The sequence below is a fragment of the Sus scrofa genome, chromosome 10 (genome assembly GCF_054392235.1).
Source record: "Sus scrofa isolate SSC_HxYL_T2T_F1_AM1 chromosome 10, Sscrofa_HxYL_maternal_Yorkshire_Landrace_v2.0, whole genome shotgun sequence".
Taxonomy (NCBI): Eukaryota; Metazoa; Chordata; class Mammalia; order Artiodactyla; family Suidae; genus Sus; species Sus scrofa.
The window spans coordinates 68,596,297-68,618,881 of NC_139392.1; the positions used below are offsets into that span (position 1 = coordinate 68,596,297).

Below are 22,585 nucleotides of genomic sequence, written 5' to 3' on the forward strand. Positions count from 1 at the left end.
TTTTTTTTTTTTTCTTTTTAATCTGTTGCCTTTCCCCTCCTCCCCTTTTTATGGCTGCAGTTGAGGAATATGGAAATTCCTGGACTAGGGGTCAAATCAGAGCTGCAGGAGCGGGCCTACACCACAGCAACAGCCAGATCTGAGCCACATCTGTGACCTACACCACAGCTCTCCCTGATGCCAGATCCTTAATCCACTGACTAGGCCAGGGATCCAACCCTCATTGTCATGGATACTAGGCTGGTTCTTTACCCGCTGAGCCACAATGGGAACTCCCTCATGTGTAGTCTTGACTGAGTCTCCGACTAAGGGTGCAGGCTGCCCTGACCATGCGTCCCAGTTGCAGACAGACAACCAAAGCCGGAAAACTGCTTGCAAAGTTTTTTCGACTGAGATCCTTTCCAGTTTGGCAGGAGATCTTGGGCATCTGATAGCTTTTCTCACCTCTTAACTTTGTCCCATCATTTTTAATAAAACCTAAATCACTTCTGGGTTCCATGACCAACAAGGCCATACCAGGGTTGGGTTGCAGCTGAACAGGGATGGCCGGAAAGATCCAGAAGCAGAGATTCGGCCTGAAGATGCTGCTGCTGGGAGGAGCCAGAGAAGTAGGGGGCTGGCAGGGAGCAGGGCTGGGGGGTGGGGCAGAAGCAGAGCCCAGGAAGAGCCTTGGCATCAGGCCTGGGAAGCAAGTCGCAGAGGCCAGGGAGTCAGAAGGTGGAAATGCAGCTGAGCAGAAACCAAAGGACGGGAGCGGCAGGAAAGAATAAGCGAAGGGGCCGGGAAAAGCCTGGGCGCCCGCGGCTGAAGGGAGGTGGAGCAGGCAAGTGGGAAGGATTGTCTTGGAAGGAGCGCTGGGATGAAGGTGTGCCTGCACCCGAGGGGAACTGGTGTTGGTGTCAGCCCCGCAGGACTCACCTGGGGGCCCCGGGCTGAGCTGGGGGCTGCGGACAACCACGATCGCCTCACACCTGGAACGCGCAGGCGCAGAGGTGAGGCGCTCAGGCAGAAAACTGGGGAGAATCAGAAACCAAGCGTGACGGGATGGCGTCTGGGTCCATCCCCAGAACTCCAGTTCGTACCCTGGGCATCCAGCTGCACCAGATCCGAGGTCCCCAACTGTACCTGTGTGAGGATGGTTCCTGCCCTTGGAGAGAGAGGCGGGGTGGGGGGTGGGGGGTGCAGCAGGGAGATGCAGACGGAGATGCGCTGTGAAGGTGGACAAGCTGGGACCACAGGGGTAACAAGAAGAGAAGTCTAGCCCATGCGCAGCCTCCCTTCAGTGCATTTGGTGGGAAAACCAGGGGCTTGACTTTTCCTGATCATATGCAGAAATTAGAAATGTCCCAGTCATTTATATCTCAAAACACCACCTCATTTCAGTAATTAACATGGCCAAGCAAGTGGAATCATCAAAAGCTTCACACTTCATTTCACAGGACGACTTTGCCTGCCCCTGCCCCCCCCTCGCTGGGCACCGACCTCAGGCTAAGGTCTCCCCACCCAGACCACCCCCACCCTCACCCCAACCCCTTCCCACGTTGCTCTGTCTCCTCCAGCATTGGGGGTGGGGAGGAGGCCAGCGGGAAGGTCAGGGAACCAGGAGCCTCTCCTGGACCACTGCACCCCACAATTGTTCCAGCAGCTTCTGTGTGATGTCTTCAGCTGTTCCCCCAGAGCCTTTAGCTCCCTGCCCCCTGATGGGCCCTGAGCCCATGACTCTGCTGCAGCCCCTTCGTGGTCTGGGCACATCTCCTGGCTCCTGGGATTCTGAGGTCACGTCCCATTAGGGATGCCTCATTCTCTACTTTGCCTTCCTGTTCCCTCTTCCCGCTGAATAGCCTGCATCCTGCCCTCTGGAAACACTGTGAGTCCTCTGCCCCTCAACTTCTGCCCCCCAACTCTGAGGCAGCGACCCCTCCTTGTTTGGCAGGCAGAGGGGCTGACCTGTCAGGATCTTTCTCCAGACTCAGCCAGACATTGCCCACCATATCCCCCCAGCTTCAGGGACACGAGTCACACCTCCAAGTACTTCCTTAAAGCCCCTGTGCATCGTTTTGGGCAAGGTCGAGTCACCCCATTTCTCTGGGTGGCTTAGGTTGCTCTCTGACAATTCTCCTCTGTAAACTTGGTGTCTCTGTCATCTTTTATAGTCTGGAGGTGGGTGGTGGGCTGAGAGTAGAAAACTGGTTTTTATAAGCACTCTTCGCAAATCTTGCTGCTCATTTTGGAATGTTTTATCTATCGCTTGGGGCCTCACTTAAAACTGAGAATAAAATGGTTCCCACCTAGCATCCTTAGTGCATCCATCCCCTCCCAGCATAGCTTGTAAAAAAAATGGGATTTGTGCAGTACTCTAGGGTCAAGGGATGCACTCTTGGTGGCCGGAGGTGACTGCCCAGGAGCTCTGGCTACTCTAGGCCCAGTCTGGACACCTCAAGGCCCCAGGGCACACCTATGATCTATTTGCACACAAAACGTGCTACCGCACAATGTGCTATCTATTGCACATTGGTTGGGAAGCTGTGCATTAGATGATACACAAAGCCGGGAGAGATGCAGAACAGTAAACGATTCATTTGAGCTGTAGCATTTTGCCACCCAGAGCTGGAGACCCCTGAGCTGGGTTTTGAAGGATGAAGAGGAGTTCTCTAGGCAGCCAAGTAGGGCAAAGACCTACTATGTGGCTATGGTGTAGGCTAACTCAGTAATTTGGTGCAGCTGGAGAAATCAAGTGTGTGATGGGTAGAAGGGGGTGTGGTTGGGCACCAGGCTGGAGATGCAATCCTGGGCAGACCTTTCCCCCAAGACTTATGGCTGTTCCCTTTCGCAATTTGTGTCACCTCAGCCTCATTCTTGGCTTTTTTTTTTTTTCCTAGTTCTTCTTCATAATTAACATCTAAGGCATTACCAGGTTCTGCTGGTTTCATGTTGTAACTCCTTTTCATGTGATTCCCCTCCCCCTTGTGCCCCACACTCACTACCCTAGTCATGGTCTTGGTCTCCCTTCTCCCACCTTGGGAAGGAGGACCTCACCCCATCCCCTCCCCCTCCAAACCATCTTCTGCACTGTGACCACAGGACTGTTAAAACACCAAGGCCAGGAGTTCCCGTCGTGGCTCAGTGGTTAACGAATCCAACTAGCAACCATGAGGTTGTGGGTTCGATCCCTGCCCTTGCTCAGTGGGTTAAGGATCTGGCGTTGCCGTGAGCTGTGGTGTAGGTTGCAGACGCGGCTCGGATCCCGTGTTGCTGTGGCTCTGGCGTAGGCTGGCAGCTACAGCTCCGATTGGACCCCTAGCCTGGGAACCTCCATGTGCCGTGGATGCGGCCCTGGAAAAGACAAAAAGACAGAAAAAAAACCAAAAAAACAAAAAACCGCCAAGGCCAGCTTGGAGTTCCCATTGTGGCTCAGTGGTTAATGAACCCGACTAGCATTCACGAGGACACAGATTTGATCACTGGCCTCACTCAGTGGGTTAAGAATCTGGCGTTGCTGTGAGCTGTGGTGTGAGTCACAGATGCAGCTTGGATTCCGCGTTGCTGTGGCTATGGTGTAGGCTGGCGGCTACAGCTCCAATTGGACCCCTAGCTTGGGAACCTCCATATGCCATTGGTGTGGCCCTAAAAACAAACAAACAAAACAAAACAAAACGACCAAGGCCAGCCTAACCCCCACCCCCAAGTCATTCGCTATCTCATTCAGAAACACCCCCCCACACACACCCCTGCTTTGCCCTAAGCCCATCCTGGGACACACAGGCTCCAGAACCTGCTGCCTATGGGACCCAACCCTACCTCTGCCTTTCCCCCTCACCCAGGCTGCTCCAGCCACACTGGCGTCCTGGCTCCTCCTCACATCAGCCAAGCACACCTACCTCAAGGCCTCTGCACTTACGCTTCCCTACTTTTGGATAGCTTATTCTGCCAGTATTCACGGGTACGTCCTCTTATTTATTCAAGTCTCTGTTCAAAGATCACTTTATGAGACCCCCCCCCCACTCCCATCCCCCTTACCCAGCTCTCTCTTTTTATCACCACGTGGAATGTGACATGCTCACTTTTTTCTTTTTATGGCCACACCTGCAATATATGGAAGTTCCTGGGCTAGGGGGTCTAACCAGAGCTGCAGCTGAGGCCTCTGCCACAGCCACAGCAATGCTGGATCCTTAACCCACTGAACAAGGTGAGGGATCGAACCCGTAGCCTCACAGAGACAGAATTGGGTCCTCGACACCTCGAGCCACAACAGGAACTCTGGCACATTCATTTATTACTGCCTGCGCTGGCAGAATGTGAGTCCTCTTCCCTGAAGCATCCCCAGTGCTTGGCTGGTAAGAAGCCCTCAATGGTAGTTGCCAAGTGATGGGCCAAGAGAGAGATGTGGAAAGAGAAGGAGAGGGTCTGACTCACTTTACACCCAAGGCTGCTTCATGCCGGAAATGTCATCTCCTATGGCGGCAACTGTGTACTGAGGATTGACTGTATGTGGGCCCATGTGCTGGGCATTTTTATGGGTATGACCTCACTGAGTCTCTACACGAATCTGTGAAATATATGCTATCTTGAGCCCTCTTTTCATATGATGTGGGTTCTTATAGAAAAACACATACTAATACATTCAAACATACAATCACACAGGCTTTAAATTACATTCACTCCTGCAACCAACCTGTTACCATTCCTGACTTTTTTTTTGGCTTTTCTAGGGCCGCTGTAGCAACATATGGAAGTTCCCAGGCTAGGGGTCGAATTGGAGCTGTAGCCACCAGCCTGCGCCAGAGCCACAGCAATGCAGGATCTGAGCTGCCATGTGTGTGTGACCTACACCACCACTCGTGGCAACGCCAGATCCTTAACCCACTGAGCAAGGCCAGGGATCGAACCCACAACCTCATGGTTCCTAGTCGGATTCGTTAACCACTGAGCCATGATGGGAACTCCCTATCACCCCTGACCTTTTTCTGTTTGCACATAAATGCATACATATTGGACTGGGAGCCTGTGTGTGTTTTCACCTGCTTGTTTTGTTTTTCCCTTTACAGAAATGAGATCCTGCCACAGATGCTGTTATACAATGTAATGAAGCTCAGAGATTTTCTTCCATGAAAGTTAACAAGACACACCTCACATTTTCCCTTGGCTTCACACATAGGCGACATTATCATGTGTTCAATTTGTCCCCTACTGGTTCACATTCACATTGAGTTTTTTTTGGTTCCACGGGATTAAAAACAATTCAGTCTAGAAGCCAAAAGCACTTGAAAAGATGCTCAACATCACTAATTATTAGAGACATATCAATCAAAACTACAATGAGGTATCACCTCACACAAGAATGGCCGTCATTTTAAAAAGTCTACAATTGGAAGTTCCTGTTATGGCTCAGCAGTTAACAAACACAACTAGGATCCATGAGGATGTGGGTTCAACCCCTGGCCTTGCTCAGTGGGTTAAGGATCAGGTGCTGCCATGAGCTGTGGTGTAGGTCACAGATGTGGCTCGGATCCCACATTGCTGTGGCTGGGGTGTAGGCTGGCAGCTCAGCTCTGATTCAACCCCTAGCCTGGGAACTTCCACATGCCACAGGTGCAGCCTTAAAAAGCAAAAACAAAACAAAACAAAACAAAACAAAAACAACCAAAAAACAGAAAACAACAACAACAACAACAAAAAAGTCTACAATCAATAACTGCTGGAGAGGGTGTGGAGAAAACCCCTACAATTTATATTCCCCTAGTAGTAATGTAAATTGGTACAGCCACTATGAAGAACCACATGGAGGTTCCTTAAAAAACTAAAAATAGAGCTACCATATGATCCAATAATCCCACTCTTGGACATACATCTTGAGAAAACCATAATTCAAAAAGATACATGCACCCCGATGTTCACTGCAGCACTATTTACCATGGTCAAGATGTGGAAGCCACCTAAATTTCCTTATCCAGAGGACTGGATAAAGAAAATGTGATACATGTATGGAGTTCCCACCATGGCTCAGCGGAAATGAATCTAACAAGGAACTACGAGGTTGCGGGTTCGAGGCCTGGCCTCACTCAGTGGGTTAAGGATCCGGCGTTGCCATGAGCTGTGGTGTAAGTCACAGGCACGGTTCAGATCCTGTGTTGCTATGGCTCTGATTGGACCTCTAGCCTGGGAACCTCCATATGTTACAGTGTCAGCCCTAAAAAGCAAAAAAAAAAAAAAAAAAAAAAAAAGAAAAGAAAAAAAGAAAAAGAAAATGTGATACATATATACACTGGAATATTACTCAGCCACAAAAAGAATTACATAATGCCATTTGCAGCAACATGGATGCAACCAGAGATTACCATACTAAGTGAAATGAGACAAAAACAAATATCATATGTGATCACTAATATGTGGAATCTAATACAAAATGATACAAAAGGACTTATAAAACAGAAAGAGACTCAAAGATGTCAAAACCAAACTTAATGGTTACCAAAGGGGAAATATGAGCAGGGAAGGGATAAATTAGGGGGTTTGGATTGTCATATGCATACTACTATATATAAAATAGATAGGTAAAAAGACCTACTGTATAGCAAAGGGAAATCTACTCAATACTATGTAATAACCTATATGGGAAAAGAATCTGACAAAGAAAAGACACATGTGTAACTAATTTTGTTAACTGTACACATGAAATAATACAACTTTGTAAGTCAACTATACTCTAATAAAATTAAAAAAAAATTCTGTCTAGAAATAACAAATGCTAGAGAGGGTGTGGAGAGAAAAGGGAACCCTCCTACACCATTGATGGAAATGTAAATTGGGAACAACATGGAGGTTCCTTTAAAAAAAAAAAAGAGCTAATATATGATCCAGCAATCCCAATCCTAGGCATATATCCATACAAAACTTTCATTCAAAAAGATACATGCATCCATATGTTCATAGCAGCAGTATCCACAATAGCCAAGTCATGGAAACAACCTAAATATCCATCAACAGAGGAATGGATTAAGAAGATGTGGTACATATACACAATGGAATACTACTCAGCCATAAAAAGAATGAAATAATGCCATTTGCAGGCTCATGGATGGATATAGAGATTATCATACCAAGTGAAGTAAATCAGAGAAAGACAAATGCCATATGATATCACTTATATGTGGAATCTAAAATATGACACAAATGAACATATCTATGAAACTGAAACAGACTCACAGACATAGAGAACAGACTGTGGTTGCCAAGAATGAGGATGAGTGGGGGAGGGAAGCAATGGGAGTTTGCAGTTAGCAGATGCAAACTACTGTATATAGGCTGGATAAACAACAAGGTCCTACTGTAGAGCACAGGGAACTATATTCAATATCCTGTGATAAACCATAAATGGAACAGAATATATATTATATATATATAATTGTAATTTTGCATACAGCAGAAATTAACATTATAAATCAACTATACTTCAATTAAAAAAATAAACAAACAACTCTGTAATAAGATCTGTCTTCCAACATTGTTGACCAGGGCCCAGGTAGATAAGGGTATCTATCAGGTAGGAGATTCCTAGATGTGACTCCTAGGTCAGCAAATAGGCATAAATAAATTTATGAATTTATTAGACTCTGGTACTGTGGCTGTGGTCTCTGTAGCAGCTGTGACTGAAGTCTCACCATCTCCCTCCACCTACCATCACTGTCAGGCTTCCCGGGGCCACCACAGCTTCCTCTGTCTATGTATGCCCCATGGAATGAATGCTCCCAAGCAGACTTCCATCAGTGGCCCACAGGAGCTAATGGACAGGCACCTGTTGGAGGGTTAACTCTGTGTTTTGAGTTTTTCACCAAATCTCAGTGTTCCCATTGCTCTCGGTCATTACTTGATTGACAGCACACCCCCTTTTATTCTTTTTCTTTTTATGGCTGCACCTGTGGCATCTGGAAGTTCTTGGACTAGGGGGTCAAATCAGAGCTGCAGCTGTGACCTACGCCACAGCTATGCAGGATCCAAGCCACCTCTGAGACCTGCACCACAGCTCATGGCAATGCCAGATCCTTAACTCACTGAGCGTGGCCAGGATTGAGCCTGCATGGATACCTCATCTCAACCCGCTGAGCCGCAGTGGGAGCTCCGATTGACAGCACACTCTGGACTGACGTCCTTCCCCTTCCTGGCTCCCTTCCTCCATCCCCTACTCTTCTTCCTCAAGTTCATCCCCCAAGGGAACCCTCACACTCAAATATTTGTCCTGCTGTCTGCTTCTGGAGCTTCAAACTAAGATACTCGTTAATTTCTGGGGGGGCGGGGGGAGTTTGTTCTCTAAATAAAGGTGATGCATGACTCTGGTATTTTGTTTTTTAAGTATAAAAAGACAGAAAATGAATGGCTCTTTATCTAACAGTAATGCCTGTTTACAGTGTCCCTTATTTCTTCCCAGAAAAATACATGATTATACAAACATATATACACAGATCCTTTTAAATTTACATAAGTGGAATAATTCTAAACACTAGGCCAGGCACCTTTTTTTCCACTTAATGACAGAATCTTGGAGACCATTTTTATTTGCACATACAGGTCTTAATAATAGCTTAATGGCCTTACATTTTGTGGCCACCCCATAGGTTTCTTCTTCTTTTTTTTTTTTGTTTGTCTGTTTGTTTTTTGTCTTTTTGCCATTTCTTGGGCTGCTCCTATGGCATATGGAGGTTCCCAGGCTAGGGGTCCAATCGGAGCTGTACGGCCTACGCCACAGCCACAGCAACACGGGATCTGAGCCATGTCTGCAACCTACACTACACTACAGCTCACGGCAACGCCGTATTGTTAACCCACTGAGCGAGGCCAGGGATCGAACCCGCAACCTCATGGTTCCTAGTCGGATTCATTAACCACTGCACCACGACGGGAACTCCCCCATAGGTTTCTAAACAGTCTTCTATTAGAGAATATTTTTATGTCCAATATTATGCAGTTACCATCATGCTGTGACAAACGTCTTTGTACATAGGCCTTAGCTCATTTTAAAAATTTTAAGTAAATTCATTAACAAAACTGCTGGGTCAAGGGGCTGTATGAGTTTTGACTTATTTTTTTGTTTGTTTAGATATTACTATTTTTCCCTCTTCATATTGATTGCATTGATTGACACTCTTAGTGTACGAATGCCTGTTTTCCTGTAGCTTCCCCAACACCAGGGTTAAAAAACATTTTAACGTTTGCTAATCTGTTAGATAGAAAAGGCATCTCATTATTTTGCTGTGACTTCTTTCAGCATCTGCCATATATTTACTGGCATTTCTGGTTCATCTATGATTTCCTTGTTCACATCCTTTACCCATTTTTCAACTGTGTTTTTGTCTCCTTTTTGACTTCTAAGAGGTTTTAATTATCATAATTATTTTTTTAGGGCCAAAAATGGAAGCTCTCAGGCTAGGGGTCGAATTGGAGCTGCAGCTGCAGGCCTACCCCACAGCCACAGCAACACCGTATCTGAGCCACATCTGTGACCTATGCTGCAGCTCGCAGCAACACCAGACACTTAACCCACTGAATGAGGCCAGGGATCAAACCCACACCCTCATAGAGACAAGGTCAGGCTCTTAACCCTCTGAGCCATAATGGAAATTCCTAATTAAATTTTCTATTGAGATAACAATGGTTTATAACATTATGTGTACATTATATTTCTACTCCTGCGTAGCCTATGGCATGCTTACCACCAAAAATTTAGTTTCTAGCCATTTCTGTAGAGTTGACCCCCTTTGCCCAATTCACCATCCCACCACCCACCCCTTCCTGTCTGGCAACCACTACTCTGTTCTCTATTTCTAAGCATTTGTTTTTGTTTGGCTTGATTTTTTTTTCACTTATTTTGTCAGTTTTTTAGACCCCATCTATGTGTGAAATCATATGGTGTTTGTCTTACTCTGACTTATTTCACTTAGCAAAATACCCTCAAGGTCCACTCATGTTTTTTGCAAATGGCAAGATGTTATCACTTTTATGGCTGAGTAGTATTCCATTACACACACACACACACACACACACACACACACACACACACACACACTGTATTTTCTTTATCCATTCACCCACTGATGATCATTGAGGTTGTTTCCTTACCTTGGCTATTATAAATACTGTTGCAATGAATACAGGGGTATATGCATCTTTTCTAATTAGTTTCTAAGAGCTTTTATATTGAGTATGGCTACCAACTGCTAGATATGGTACTTCTCCCATTCTATGACATTCTATGACATTCCTTGAACCTTATTATAATGAAATATTTTCCTATATAAGGTCTTAAATGATTAAATCAGGTCTATTCATTCTCTTTTTTTTTTTCATATTTTTCGGATTCTATATCATGCTTAGGAAAGTCTATCCTGCCTCAAGTTTACGCAAATATCCATCTATGTGTCTCCTAGTTCTTTAAGAATTTGATTTTTGTGTTTAGATCATTAATCCAGCTATGGCTTATTTTTGTGAAGGGTATTTGCTGCTGGAGGAAGCTACAGAGAAATGGGAGTGGGGCAGAGATGATAGGCCAAGCAGAGAATGCTTGGGTGGCAACACTGGGGAGTCACCATTGATCAGAACAACCTGGGGGCCTCCCTGAGAAGGGTGTCCTTGGCCCTTTTCTAGAGCTATTGCCAGTGGTGTGATGGAGCCAGCTTGCCTGGGCTCTAAGAGTCAAATTATTGCATTTGGTCATTATTTTAAGTTAAATTCTATACCATTATTATTAAATTATATTTTTAAAAAGGTAAAAATACTCCAAATTCATCACTTCCTAATTCTTTTACTATTACCTATGCTTCCGAGGTTATTTACTTATATCATACATATACGGTGTAATGTTGATGTCATATTAGTAGCCTGAAATTGGCCATGGAGAGAGTATTTACACCATGGAAATTGGCAAGTGCTCCAAATCAGAGGCTATCTTTTTTCTTTGGCGATCCAGTTGTTAAGCAGTTACCAGCACACTGCTGACTTTGCCCATTTCCAGATATGTCTGCTCAGAGAGGAGGCTGGCGTGCTGGGGAGGAAACGGCATCAGTTATGGAAAACTGGAAACCTCTTCCAATCCTAATATTCTATGATTCTGCAATGTTTGTAATTACTCCCGATGGCTACACTGCAGGAGGAGTTCAGCTCAGGAAAAAAAAAAAAAAATCTGCTTTTAGGGGATTTCTCCACAGTTCCCACATCCCTAACCTGGATCTCATTTTGGTGTAATTCAGTCCTTTGATGAGTCCTGCACAGAATTTTCCCCGTGAGGTCTCAGATTTGGATTCCAGGGTGGCGACTCAGAGCTCAGGATAGAATTATTAATCATCATTCATCTGTTTTTCATTTGATATTATGTTCTGCAAACATTTGACTCTTTCATTAAATGCTATTAAAGTAGCCACAGTGCATTGGCCATTTTACCTACTCCCTGCCACGTGGCAGCTCATACTTTGTAGAAAGCAAGAAAGGTAGAGGGAAAGAGGATTAGAAGATGAGCTTGGGGTCTTACATCAAGTCTTGAAGCAATGGAAGCATTACTTATTCCAGTTATAAAGAAAGGCCTTTGTTTGGTCTTCATAAATTAGTTTTGCAGGAGAAGCTAAGAACATTTAAAAAATACATAAAAGTCGCAGGAAAAAATGTAATATTCAAAAAATGTAATATTCAAGGAACTCTTGTACGATTTCATGAGAACTTTCTTACTCAGAATAAGAAAAAGGTTTTTTTTTATGATTCAATATTTTCTTTGAACGATAAAGAGACTGTTTAAAAGTCTTTAAGCACACATTTAGAAATCCCCACTGAATCAATTACAGTAATAATTTTATGCACTGTTCATCCCGAAACAAATCCATCTACCGTATTCATGATGTTTGGGCGGGAAGCTCCTCTGACCAAGAGTTTTGATTCTTTCACAAACATACCTTAGATGTCATTTGCCCACATTTGGTGTGTCAGACCTGTCTCCTGACTGTTTCCCAAACATTCCAAGCTAATTTCCCATTTCTCTCCTCTCCCTCTTTGTACATGTAATTCTGTCTCCTCCTTTCACACAGTCATCTCAGACCTTTAAGATTCCCTGCTGTCTTTCCATAATTATTCCCCAGTTCACTGATGCGCTGTTCTTCAGGACTCAAAACTCCATTTTTCTGTACCACTCATTTGTCACCAAATCATACCCTCCCTTGTGACAATGTTGTGAAGTTCATTTCCACTGCGTATGGTTTTACCTCAACATTTATTAGACAAGAGGTTTAGGTCCTGGGATGCACGACCCCTTGAGACTTCAGGGAAACTGGGGATGTCATGAAATTGTAAAATGTTGTTGGTATGAGCCTTTTTAGGGGCAAAAATGCTTATCTTTCATTAGATTCTGAAAGGGATTTTTGTCAAAAAATTTTATGACCACACCTTTTGCTTATGGAAGTTCCTGGGCCAGTGACTGAATCTGAGCTGCAGTTGTGACCTATACCCCAGCTGCATTAATGCTGGATCCTTTTAACCTGTGCCTCTGCAGTGACCTGAGCTGCTACAGTTAGATTCTTAACCTACTGTGTCATGGTGGGAACTCCTCAAAGGGACTCTTGGCCCAAGGGTTTCGTCTCCTGGAGGACAGAGGCTAGATGACAGGCTTTGTTCTGTCACTCACAGTATCTTCAATAACTCAGCTCAGTAACTGAATGGGCACACAGAGGTCTAATGTTTCCACTTATTCACTATCAATTAATCCCTTATTTTCCAAAAGGAGAAAGAGGAACAACAGGGCTTAAGCGTTTTCATCTCACAGTTGGAGCATGTCTGAAGACAATGCTCAAACCTTTTGAAAAATACAAAACAACCCCTTACAATGACAATAGCTCACCTGAGATATGCCATGAGGGAATTCTGCCTTGATGAAACTCTGTCCTTTGATAACCTTTCAGAATCTTCTAGAGAAAATAGAACTTGGAAAATGGCTTTTCCCTTGACCCCAACTTCAGCTGTACCTGTTATCAATATCACCTCTCACCCAACAGCTTCATCCTCTAGTCATCACTCTCCAGTCATTGGTGGTTTTTCTTTCCTGATTAATTACCATTCTTGCCAATATGATTCCCATTATAATGCCTGGCGATTTCCATAGTCTTGCAGCTACTCCTTGCAAAATCCCAGCCTCTCATTTTTTGAACTTTCTCTCCTCCAATGATGGGTGCTCCACCCCGCTGAAACCACCCACTCCCATGGTCATACCTAGACCCTGTCTTTACCAATAACTGCACTCGTCTGTGCGGGTTAACGTCATGACTGCACCACCCAAAGATGTCTCTGTTTTAATCCCTTGAATCTGTGAATACATATTATAGTCAAATAATATATATTCTGTGAATATGTTGCATATAGTATGTTACCATACTATATGTAACATATATATAATATTTATATATATATATATTTTTTTTCTCACCCACTAAAATATAAATACCATCAGAGCAGGGACTTTGTTTTGCTACTCCCTACACCTCCAACACTTAGAAAAGTGCCTTATGTATGTCTGAAGAGGTCTCCTGAATGAAGGTAAGAATGGATGGATGGATTGAAGGGAGACGGAGCCCATGCCTAAGCGCATTCTAGCCTGGCTGTGGCCCCTCTGTGCTGCTTTGGCAGCAGGGTGGGGCAGGATGAGCTTTTCCTCGCTTCACACATCTCAGCTTTAGCTCTCATCAAATATTGAGATGTCTGGTCCTGAGGGGGGGGTCTACCTACCCAAGGTCTTTTCCACCTCCGTGGGCATCTCCTCCGGGAGGTCCCGGACTCCTGTGATGTCACCACCACCACCCGGGTTCCTTTGCTGTCTTGTAACAATCTTCCCTGAAATGCACCCTCCTCGGGGGATAAGCGTAAGGAACAGACATTACTTATTGATGTTCTTGGTGAATGTGTTTTTTGATTTCCTGAAAATCACTGCCTTTTGGCAGCAGAAGCTGTGTAGCAAGGTACAGCAGGGCTGTACTTCCTGCTGTGGGAGGCAAGAGCTCACCACGGAAACACCATTTAAAACAGCAACTCCTAGACGAAGAATCAGTGGAAAATGATTGGACTGACCCGCTGCCATTCTCTTTGTTAATTAGCATGTGAAATATACACTCCTAGAAGAACAGAGGTGTCAAATCAATCCTTCTCTTTCATTTTCACCTTTTCTTTAAGCCCCAACAACCCAAGAGTTTATGAGGCATTTATAGTGGGGCTACTGTAGCCCTTTTGGTTTTTAACTATGCCTGATTTCCATCTTCTCACAAGAGAGTGTTTCTGATTCAGAGTTAAACAGGGCCACTTTATTTTTTTTTTAATTTTTGATTTTTTTCTTTTAAAGGTCACACCTACAGCATATGGAAGTTCCTGGGCTAGGCAGTTCTCAGGCTAGGCAACACTGGATCCTTAACCCACTGGGCAAAGCCAGGGATAGAACCTGCATCCTCACAGACACTATGTTGGATTCTTAACCTGCTGCGCCACAAAGAGTACTCTTTTTCCCTTTACTTTAAAGGGAAGGACACGTTTCTGCAGTTTTGAAAATACTGGATATTGAGAACACTTTGGGGTGGAAAACTATGAAGTTTTGAGCCGACCAAAGACTGAAGCTTTTATCAATCACCCCAAATGAAAGAGGAGGTGTGCCTACCTAACAGCGGAAGGTAGGTATGGAGGTCTGCTAGGGCTTCAGACTATGAGTTTATGACACATTCTGAGATCTGAAATGATGGACAAGCTTCACTCCAAGTGCAATGAAGTTAAGAATCCCACTCACTGGGTATTAGTAGCATCATGATTCCAATTGTCTTACACTGTTGCTTATTTCTACTCTGGACCTGCAGATCTGGAGGTTCACTGGACCACAATCCTCTCAGCATCTCCCTGGACAGTGGGAGCAAAGCAGGTTAACCCAGAAGATTCCACTGAGGGACATACGAGGGGGTGGAACAGAACCCGTAAATCGAAGTTGGTTGGGACCCTCCATGAAAGCAGTCATGCAGCGTAAGTGAGGGTGTGGGAGGGGTAGTAAGAACTGGAGAATGGATGAATCTGCCTAGCACGCAGATACAGAGAGGCTTCCGGCAAAGTGAGTGTTAACCAGAAAGGATATCCATTCCTTCATTCCCTCAACTGGCTTTAATGAAACATCTACCTTGTGATTGGCATAGGGGCGGGGAGGGGGGGAGGCATGTGGCAAAATTATCTTCTGGGCTAGAGATTTGAGAAGGCCCACCAGGGTGGTGGGGATGTGGTCAATAAGACCCGGGCTTGAACCCTGGTTTCACTTTTTAGCTGGTTGACCTTGGATGAGTTGCTTACCCTGAGTCTGTACAGTGGGAATAATAACTCTGAGGGCAAAGGATGTCTGTGAGGTTTAAGGGAGATGATGCTTTGAAGCATCTCCCAGGTACGTGGGCTGCTAAAGGCTTTCAGTAACGGAGGTTTCACTCTCCTGCTTCCAGGCTTCCCGTCGCTGCTGAGCAAGGCAAGAGGGTGTTCTAGAAGATGGGTGTGGCTCTTCCTACTGGGGCTTCTCTTCTGCATGTGGTGTGTGCAGGAAACCCTCCATGTTCTCAGGGATCACTGGTCAAGTTCAGGTCCTGGGACCTCCCAGCTCTGGGATGGGACGGGACTCTACCCACCCTTTGCTGGAGCCAAGGGATTTAGGGGTAATGGTCTGAATTATGATGGAGGAAAATATCTGTCGTAAATACACACCCTTTCAAGTCGGGCTGTGCATCCAATGAGACTCTGGAGCAGGTGGTATTCTGGTCCTTTCTGAAGAGCCCCCTACGGGACATCCAGGTGGCATCAGGGGACCCCTCATCTCAGCTGGGTGTCATCACTGAAGCTGGAGGCCTCCTAGCGCACAGCATGCAGGGGTGTTGGCAACAGCCGCCCCGCAGAGCCCACTGCCAGCAGGGCTTAGTGGAGCCTTTGTCTATACCACCCTCCCACCCAGTTCCAGATGCATGGCTCTTCTCAGTGGCTCTGGAGGCTGGATCAAGCAGAGACTCTCTCAAGCAAACCTCTTTCAGGCAAACCCTCTGCCTTAAATCATCACCAGCATCGTCATTATCATCAATGATCTAATTAGGACCCTGATTGTGAACAGGGTATCAGTTGAACCCGATCCAGCTTCACCCTTGACCTTGAGGGTCGAAGGAGGCGTCCAGAGCAGAGCAACAAGAGTACGTGGTTAGACCATGACTCTGGGGGCCCAGTCGCCCCTGTGGCTTGTATGCTTGGGCGAGTCACTTAGACTCTGTGCCTCAGGCTGCCAGCCGGTTAAATGGGGGAGAAAAGGTAGCAGAGTCCACCGAGCTGTCATGAGGTGAGTTAGTGTGTGGACGTGATGAGGTCAGGGCCCAGCGCCACCCTGGACCTCCTCAGGGTTAACTCAGGAGGCAGGATTCAGCCCCCAGCTGGCAGGCCGCAGGTCACAGCCCAAGGACAGGTGGCCACTGCTCGGTGTGTAGGGGTCCAAAGCTTAAGGGCAAAGGCAAGGGTGCCCTGGGGGCCTGGCCACTTTGGGACGCAGGGAATGAATTTGCCACGCCTCAGCTTCTTCACATGCAGTGGTTGTTTCTGTGGGAGGCTGCGGGGAGGAGCCCGGAGTGAGATGGAAAAGCCCTGGGATTGGAGACCGAAGCCCTGACTTTGACCCTCAGCTCTTCCACCCGGCCGCTATGTGTCCCTCACCGCCTTGCAACCTCTCTGGGCCTCCCCACCTCTCCCTATGGAACCAGCCCCGGGGCTTCCATGAGGACCAGCAGAGGATGCTCGCCTGACTATATACATGTGAGGTCAGAAGAAGGGACAGCAAGGTTCTGAGATGAGCGATGACAGGGTCCAGGAGGCCAGCAGAGGAGGGGACAGTCCAGCCCTGAATTTGCGGTGTCAGGTGGCTGCCTGGAGGGAGGGAGCCTCTGGGGGCCCTGAACCACGGCCCAGGAAGGGGTGCAGAGGGTGTCGGATGCACATAGCCATGCATCTCAGGGCTGTTCCCTTTGGGGAACTCATTTTGTGCCCGGAGCCATGGGGGTTGGGGTAGAGGGTTTTCTTCTGGGCCCCTTGGACACAGAAATTCAAGGACAGGAGAGAGGAACTAAGGCAGGGGTTCCCAGAGCAGCCCTGAAGAGAAAGACAAAAACTGTGGCTCTTCCCTCCTCCCTGATGAAGTAAATGGGCCCAGTTATTGACTGATTCACCGAATTCCCAAAACGAGACTACTAGGGTCCCTTTAAAGGTTAGAGGGGAAAAGACCGAACTCCGTGGTAATTGCCACGAGACAATTGCAATGTGCCGCCGCCCCCGAGCAGCTGCTGAAATGCCTCAGCCTCCCACACCTCAGGACTGGCTGCCTAACCCCCCACCCTCCACCCCCTGCCAAGTTACATTCCTGGCAGGTCCAGGAATCAAGAAAAATCCACCAGAACAAGAAGTGCCTCCGTGTTCTCTGGTTACCAGCAGGTGGAAGGCGGGGCCGTCCCTGATGGAAATGGTTTTGACAGACCTCCAGAGTTCAAGGGCGTTTCCCACTCAGCAGGCAGGGCTGCGCGTTGGCTGTTCCCCAGAACCCTGATTCTTCATCGCAAACATGGTCCCCATAAAGTCAGAGCTTTTGTCCCCAAGTTTGCTGGCTGTGACACTGAGAGCTTCCTGCGGACCCTTGCCGCGCCTTTGCCCTGAGATTCCCAAAGGAAGCCGGTGACCAAGGCCATTGCCATTCAGGCATCGAGCTGATCTTGTTTGTATCTTCTTGAAATGTACTGTCAGCCGGGATTCCTGTGGGTTTTGCTTTACATTTCTACCTGGAAACTATGGAATTGAATCGGAATACTAATTACAAATGTCATTTTCCCTTGTGACTGAATTGGGCTGTGACTGGCTTTTCAGGTCTTCGCCCGGCACTCAGCCAATGTGGGGGAGGATGATCTTTAAGGCTGGATGATCCTGACACTGACCTACGGAGTCTGCAGCCAGGAGGATGGTCAAGTCCTATCTGTCTGCCTTATGTGCCAGTTTCTTCTGTGTCTTTATAAAGTACCAGGGACTGGGTTTTGCAGAAATTCTAAATTGGGCTAGGCACTGTGATGGTGCAAAGAGAATTCTTACTCCCTTCTATTTTTGAAAAAAAAAAAGAAAATTCATGCTGTGTCTCTACAACATCCATATTTCCTTACTGTCAAGTGCATGGACTGCAGCAGCCTCCAGGCCCTTGCTGTTCCTCCTCCTGTCCCTGGGTCCCCTGTCCCCTGCAGCTCGCTGGACCACGGCTGTCTCTTGGGCTCTGCTCTGGGTCTGCTGGAGATACGGGGGGGAAGGTGATGCTCCTGTAACCCAGCAGCCTCTAAAAATGAAGAACGGGTGGGGGTGGGGGGAGGGGAGCATCCACAGAGCCTTGCCTCTTGCAGCACCTCCCCCCCGCCCCCGCCCCAGGAATGGTCCGCAGTGGTACCCTGCTTGTTTGGGTACCAGCTGAGTTCCCCTCCCTGGTTCATTTCTCCCGGGTTTACCCCCAGGAACACTCCACCCGCTTTATTCTTGTCTTAAGCGCGCACCCAGCAGATGCAAAGTAAGTGGGCGGCAGCAGGCTGGGCTGAGTGGGGCAGAAAGCAAAGGGCCCCTGGGGGCCGCCCTCCTTCACAGCCCCACAGGACTCACATGCCCAGGCCAGCGTTCCCCTGGCCTCCCTTCCCACAGGCTCTGGGAGAAGCCTCTTAGCATCTCTCCTGGTCCCCGGAGGTGTCACTCTCCTTGCCCCGCCCCCAAAGCAGCCCACTCCCCCACCCCTCAAGAATGCCAGCCCCTGGGACCTTCCCTTCCTGTAACCAGCTCACCCATGCAGAAGGGACCGTGAACGGAGCACCTGACACTGCGCTGATGCTAATCTGTGTCTGCTTCACTTCTCCAACTACACTGTCAGGTTCTGCAGAGCTAGAGACCAGGACAAAGGCTTTTTGTCTCGTTTCCTTCCATTTTTGTTCTTTTGTATCCTGCCCTATGCCTGGCACAGTGCTGGTGACATAGAGTAGGTATGTGCTCGCTCCACATTCCACCAAGTGTGGATTAAGCGTCCCCTATGTTCTGGATTCTGGGGATGTATTTCTCCTAGCTTCAATGCTAGCATGGGAGACGGTTCACAAAAGTACATAACTAATCACCTGGTACGTTAGAGAGTATTAGCAGATAAATCGGAAAGAAAGCAGGGATGACTACAAGATGGCCAGGGTCGGCAGCAGGGACACTGCCACTCTAAGGAGTTTCCACGGCAAGGTGTGCTGTAGAGGTTTGAGGGATGGGCTAGTCTTGGAGGAGATGGGGGCTGTGGGCTAGACAGGTATCCAGAAGACTTGCAGTTGATGGGGCCACAAGGGCCACAACCCCGAGATGGGAAAGTGACAGGTGCATTCAAGGACCAGCCAAAGGTCAGCATGAAGTGACAAGTGCAGCAGCAGTGGGAAGTCGGAGACAAGCATCTGGACCCTCAGGTCCACTCCGAGAAAGTGGGCTCTGGTGTGATGAGGACTTGAGAAGTGGGGCCCGGGGTGGGGGCGGGGCAGGTCGCGGTGGATCATGGGACTGACGATCTCAGTGGGGCTTTGCCTGCAAGTGTCTTGAAGAACTTTCTGTTGGGTTGAATGAAGGCTGTGTTACCTCTGATGCTTTGGTTACAGTGAGGCCTTCAGATTTTCCACTGGCAAGATGCTACTTTTCCCTTTTGTAATTGATAAGTTTAAAAAAAGAAAAGAATGCATAAGCAATGAGGTCCTATTGTACAGCACAAGACACTATATCCAGTCACTTGGATAGACCATGATGGAAGATAGCATGAGAGAAAGAATGTACCTATGTGTAGGAATGGGTCACTGCTGTACAGCAGAAATTGGCACAACGTGGCAAGTCAACTACAATTTTAAAAATGTGGATCTCATAGAGGAAAAAATAAAAGGCCTGAAGAAAAAAATAAGTACTTTGTAGAGAGACAGGCTTAGATTATATAAAAATCTCTGCCTCATCAAACTTTCACCACTTCCTTAAGCTTCCACTGATGACCCTCATTTGAATCAGTTTTTACTCTGAGAGTTGTCAACATTTTTCTAAACCCATCATTCAGTCTGCATTTGTGAACTGGCACTCTTTTGTATGGAGAGCTTTTCCCTGATTACTGACTTACATAAGCATGGACTCACACACTCTCATTTTACTCCCTGAATTATAATTGGAAAACATCATTTAAAATGTGAAGCTCAGAATGTCCCAGATTTGGCCAACGGGAGCCCAGTGTCATTCTGACATTTCTCTGTCATTCTCTGAGTGCTTCCTTACTTCCTGGCTCATGGTGAACCTTCCTGCCCTATTCCTAAAATCAACAAATTTCTCCAAGGAGCCCCGGTTCCTTTTAGTGGAAAGTGTTACTTAGAGACGAAAATAAGGGCATACCATGTATTCTGAAATTAGAGTTTTCTATCCTTTGCTACTGCTAAAATAAGAACGCTTATGCCTTCATTTTAATAATTAAAAATTACCTAAGTCCAAAGAGAACAGAAACATGAAATGTTAGAAGCTGTCACCTAATGGTCTTCATATTGAAACGTAAAATGATGATGACCCTAAAATTTTCAGGTATGTGTCTGTTATACTTAGCAGGACAGGTGTAGATGACATTCTCAACTTTTCCTAGGTTCACTATCGACACAATTGAATGAGTTCAACATTTTTCCATGAAAGAAATCGAAAGGTTCCTGGTTTTATTTTTTCCATAAATACATTATCTTATCAAACCTATAAGATTTCAACTGGCTGTGCAAAAAAATGTATGATTGAGAGAAAGGGACTTTGGTGAGGCTGCTTGTGCTCAGCCTCGCCTCCTGTCATCACGGTGGCTTCCTTTGAATCTCTGTCTTTCCAGGTGCTGGGACTCAGGGATCATAATGACAGGAACAGCAGGATCCAAGTCACAGGGAACTTTCACACACGCTGGCCTAGCTGACCTCCCATGACCCGGTGAACTAGGAGAGGTCATGGCTCTGAGCCCCATGATGGGAAAGTCACAGAAACTCAATGACCTTCCAAGTCCCATAAGTGGTGGATGGGGACCCCTGCCCTCCTTCTAACATCTACCTTGCTTTCCTCAGTGTTTTGAACCCTGACCACATAGGGGAAGAGAAAGACCGGGTCCTGGAAATTCTCTTCCGCATGTGGGCAGCAGGCCAGCTTAGGTGGTCTCTATAAGCTCCCTGGCCACCCCGATGGGCGGCTGGGCTTGAGACCCGCTGTGCCCCTCCATGCTGAGTGTGGCTCCTCCAGGAGGCCAGGAACCGGCCTGTTCAGACCTCGCACAGGTGACCAAAGAGTGACTAGGAAGGGCCAACACTGGGCCGGAAGAGGCTCTGCTCAGGAGAGGCTACGAGCAAAAGGGGCTCTGGGGACCTTGCCTGTGTCCATGTGCTGGGGACCAGGTTGGGCTCCACTCTTTCTTATCTGGTGTCCAGGGGTTTGTTTAGGGTAAGTGGCAGGTATAGGGGGTTAGGGGACATGGAAGGACATTATACCAGCCCTGTGATCCCGGAAAAATGAAAGATGTCCCTTACAGATGCCCTGGCATGTGTGTGTGTGCATGTGTGTGTGTGCATGTGTGTGTGTGTGTGTGCGTGTGTGTGTGTCTTGCTATGTTCTTCCCTGTTTTCAGCTTCATCCTTTTGGACAAGGTAGGATTTTATTTCTCCATGAAGAATATTCTCCTGAATGTAAAGGGGCTGAGGCTTCCATTTCTACCTGCTTTCTCTACCTTCTGTTGCTGTTCCTCTGAGCCACCAGCACAAGGGCTCGCCTTTCTTAGTTTAAGGGCTGCTCTGAGAGTTTTATCCTTTTTCTTCTTCTTCTTCTTTTTTTTGCCATGGTGTGCAATGGCTTGATGTGGACTCTCAGTTCCCAGGCCAGGGATGGAACTCTTGGGCCACAGTGGTGAAAGTGCTGAATCCTAACCACTAAGACCACCAGGGAACTCACTCCTATAGCTCTTAAAGTCTTTTCTTGCCTTTAACATCTTGGCAGGCTTCAATTCACTCTGAACCTTACTCTTCTCTGATTTTTGTAGGTTTATGCCACTCTTGTGTTTTTGTTATGTTTCATGACGTTCTCTCACTTCCATCATTTCTGCATCTTCACTAGAAACACAAACTCAGAGATGAGCGACCCCTATAATTTATGCTTTCTTTAGATGTCTCTCTCTTGTTTCCTCATAGATTCATTTGTGGTTATACTGTAACTGTCTGGTTTCTATTTCCCCTTTTTGAGCTCCTGATCTTGGGGTTTGGATTTTCAGACTTTCTTTTCCTAAATCTTGGGCCGACTGGAGACTGGCAGCTGTGAATGGTGATCCAGGGGCAGAGCTGGTCCCTAAAGCAAATACAGGATTGGACCTGGGCGATGCATTATTTAAAGAATTTTGGCTTTGAGGAGGAGTTCTCGTTGTGGTTTAGTGTTTAACAAATCTGACTATGAACCATGAGATTGTGGGTTTGATCCCTGGCCTTGCTCAGTGGGTTAAGGATCCGGCATT

The 22,585-nt window shown here is 46.8% G+C and overlaps 2 protein-coding genes across 2 annotated transcripts in view; both read right to left on the reverse strand.

Moving 5' to 3' along the window:
* LOC146399492 (uncharacterized) overlaps positions 1 to 20,361 on the reverse strand; it is a 112,537-nt gene extending 92,176 nt beyond the window's left edge. The window contains exons 1-3 of the mRNA XM_084979577.1: positions 20,350 to 20,361; positions 18,861 to 19,100; positions 18,204 to 18,324 (exon numbers count right to left, since the gene is read on the reverse strand). Of these exons, the coding sequence (XP_084835703.1) occupies positions 18,204 to 18,324; positions 18,861 to 19,100; positions 20,350 to 20,361 (373 nt within the window). The remainder of the gene's footprint in view (positions 1 to 18,203; positions 18,325 to 18,860; positions 19,101 to 20,349) is intronic.
* Positions 1 to 22,585, reverse strand: part of LOC146399493 (uncharacterized) — a 119,080-nt gene that overhangs the window by 2,932 nt on the left and 93,563 nt on the right. The window contains exon 3 of the mRNA XM_084980191.1: positions 919 to 1,013. The gene's annotated coding sequence lies outside the window, so the exon portion shown is untranslated. The remainder of the gene's footprint in view (positions 1 to 918; positions 1,014 to 22,585) is intronic.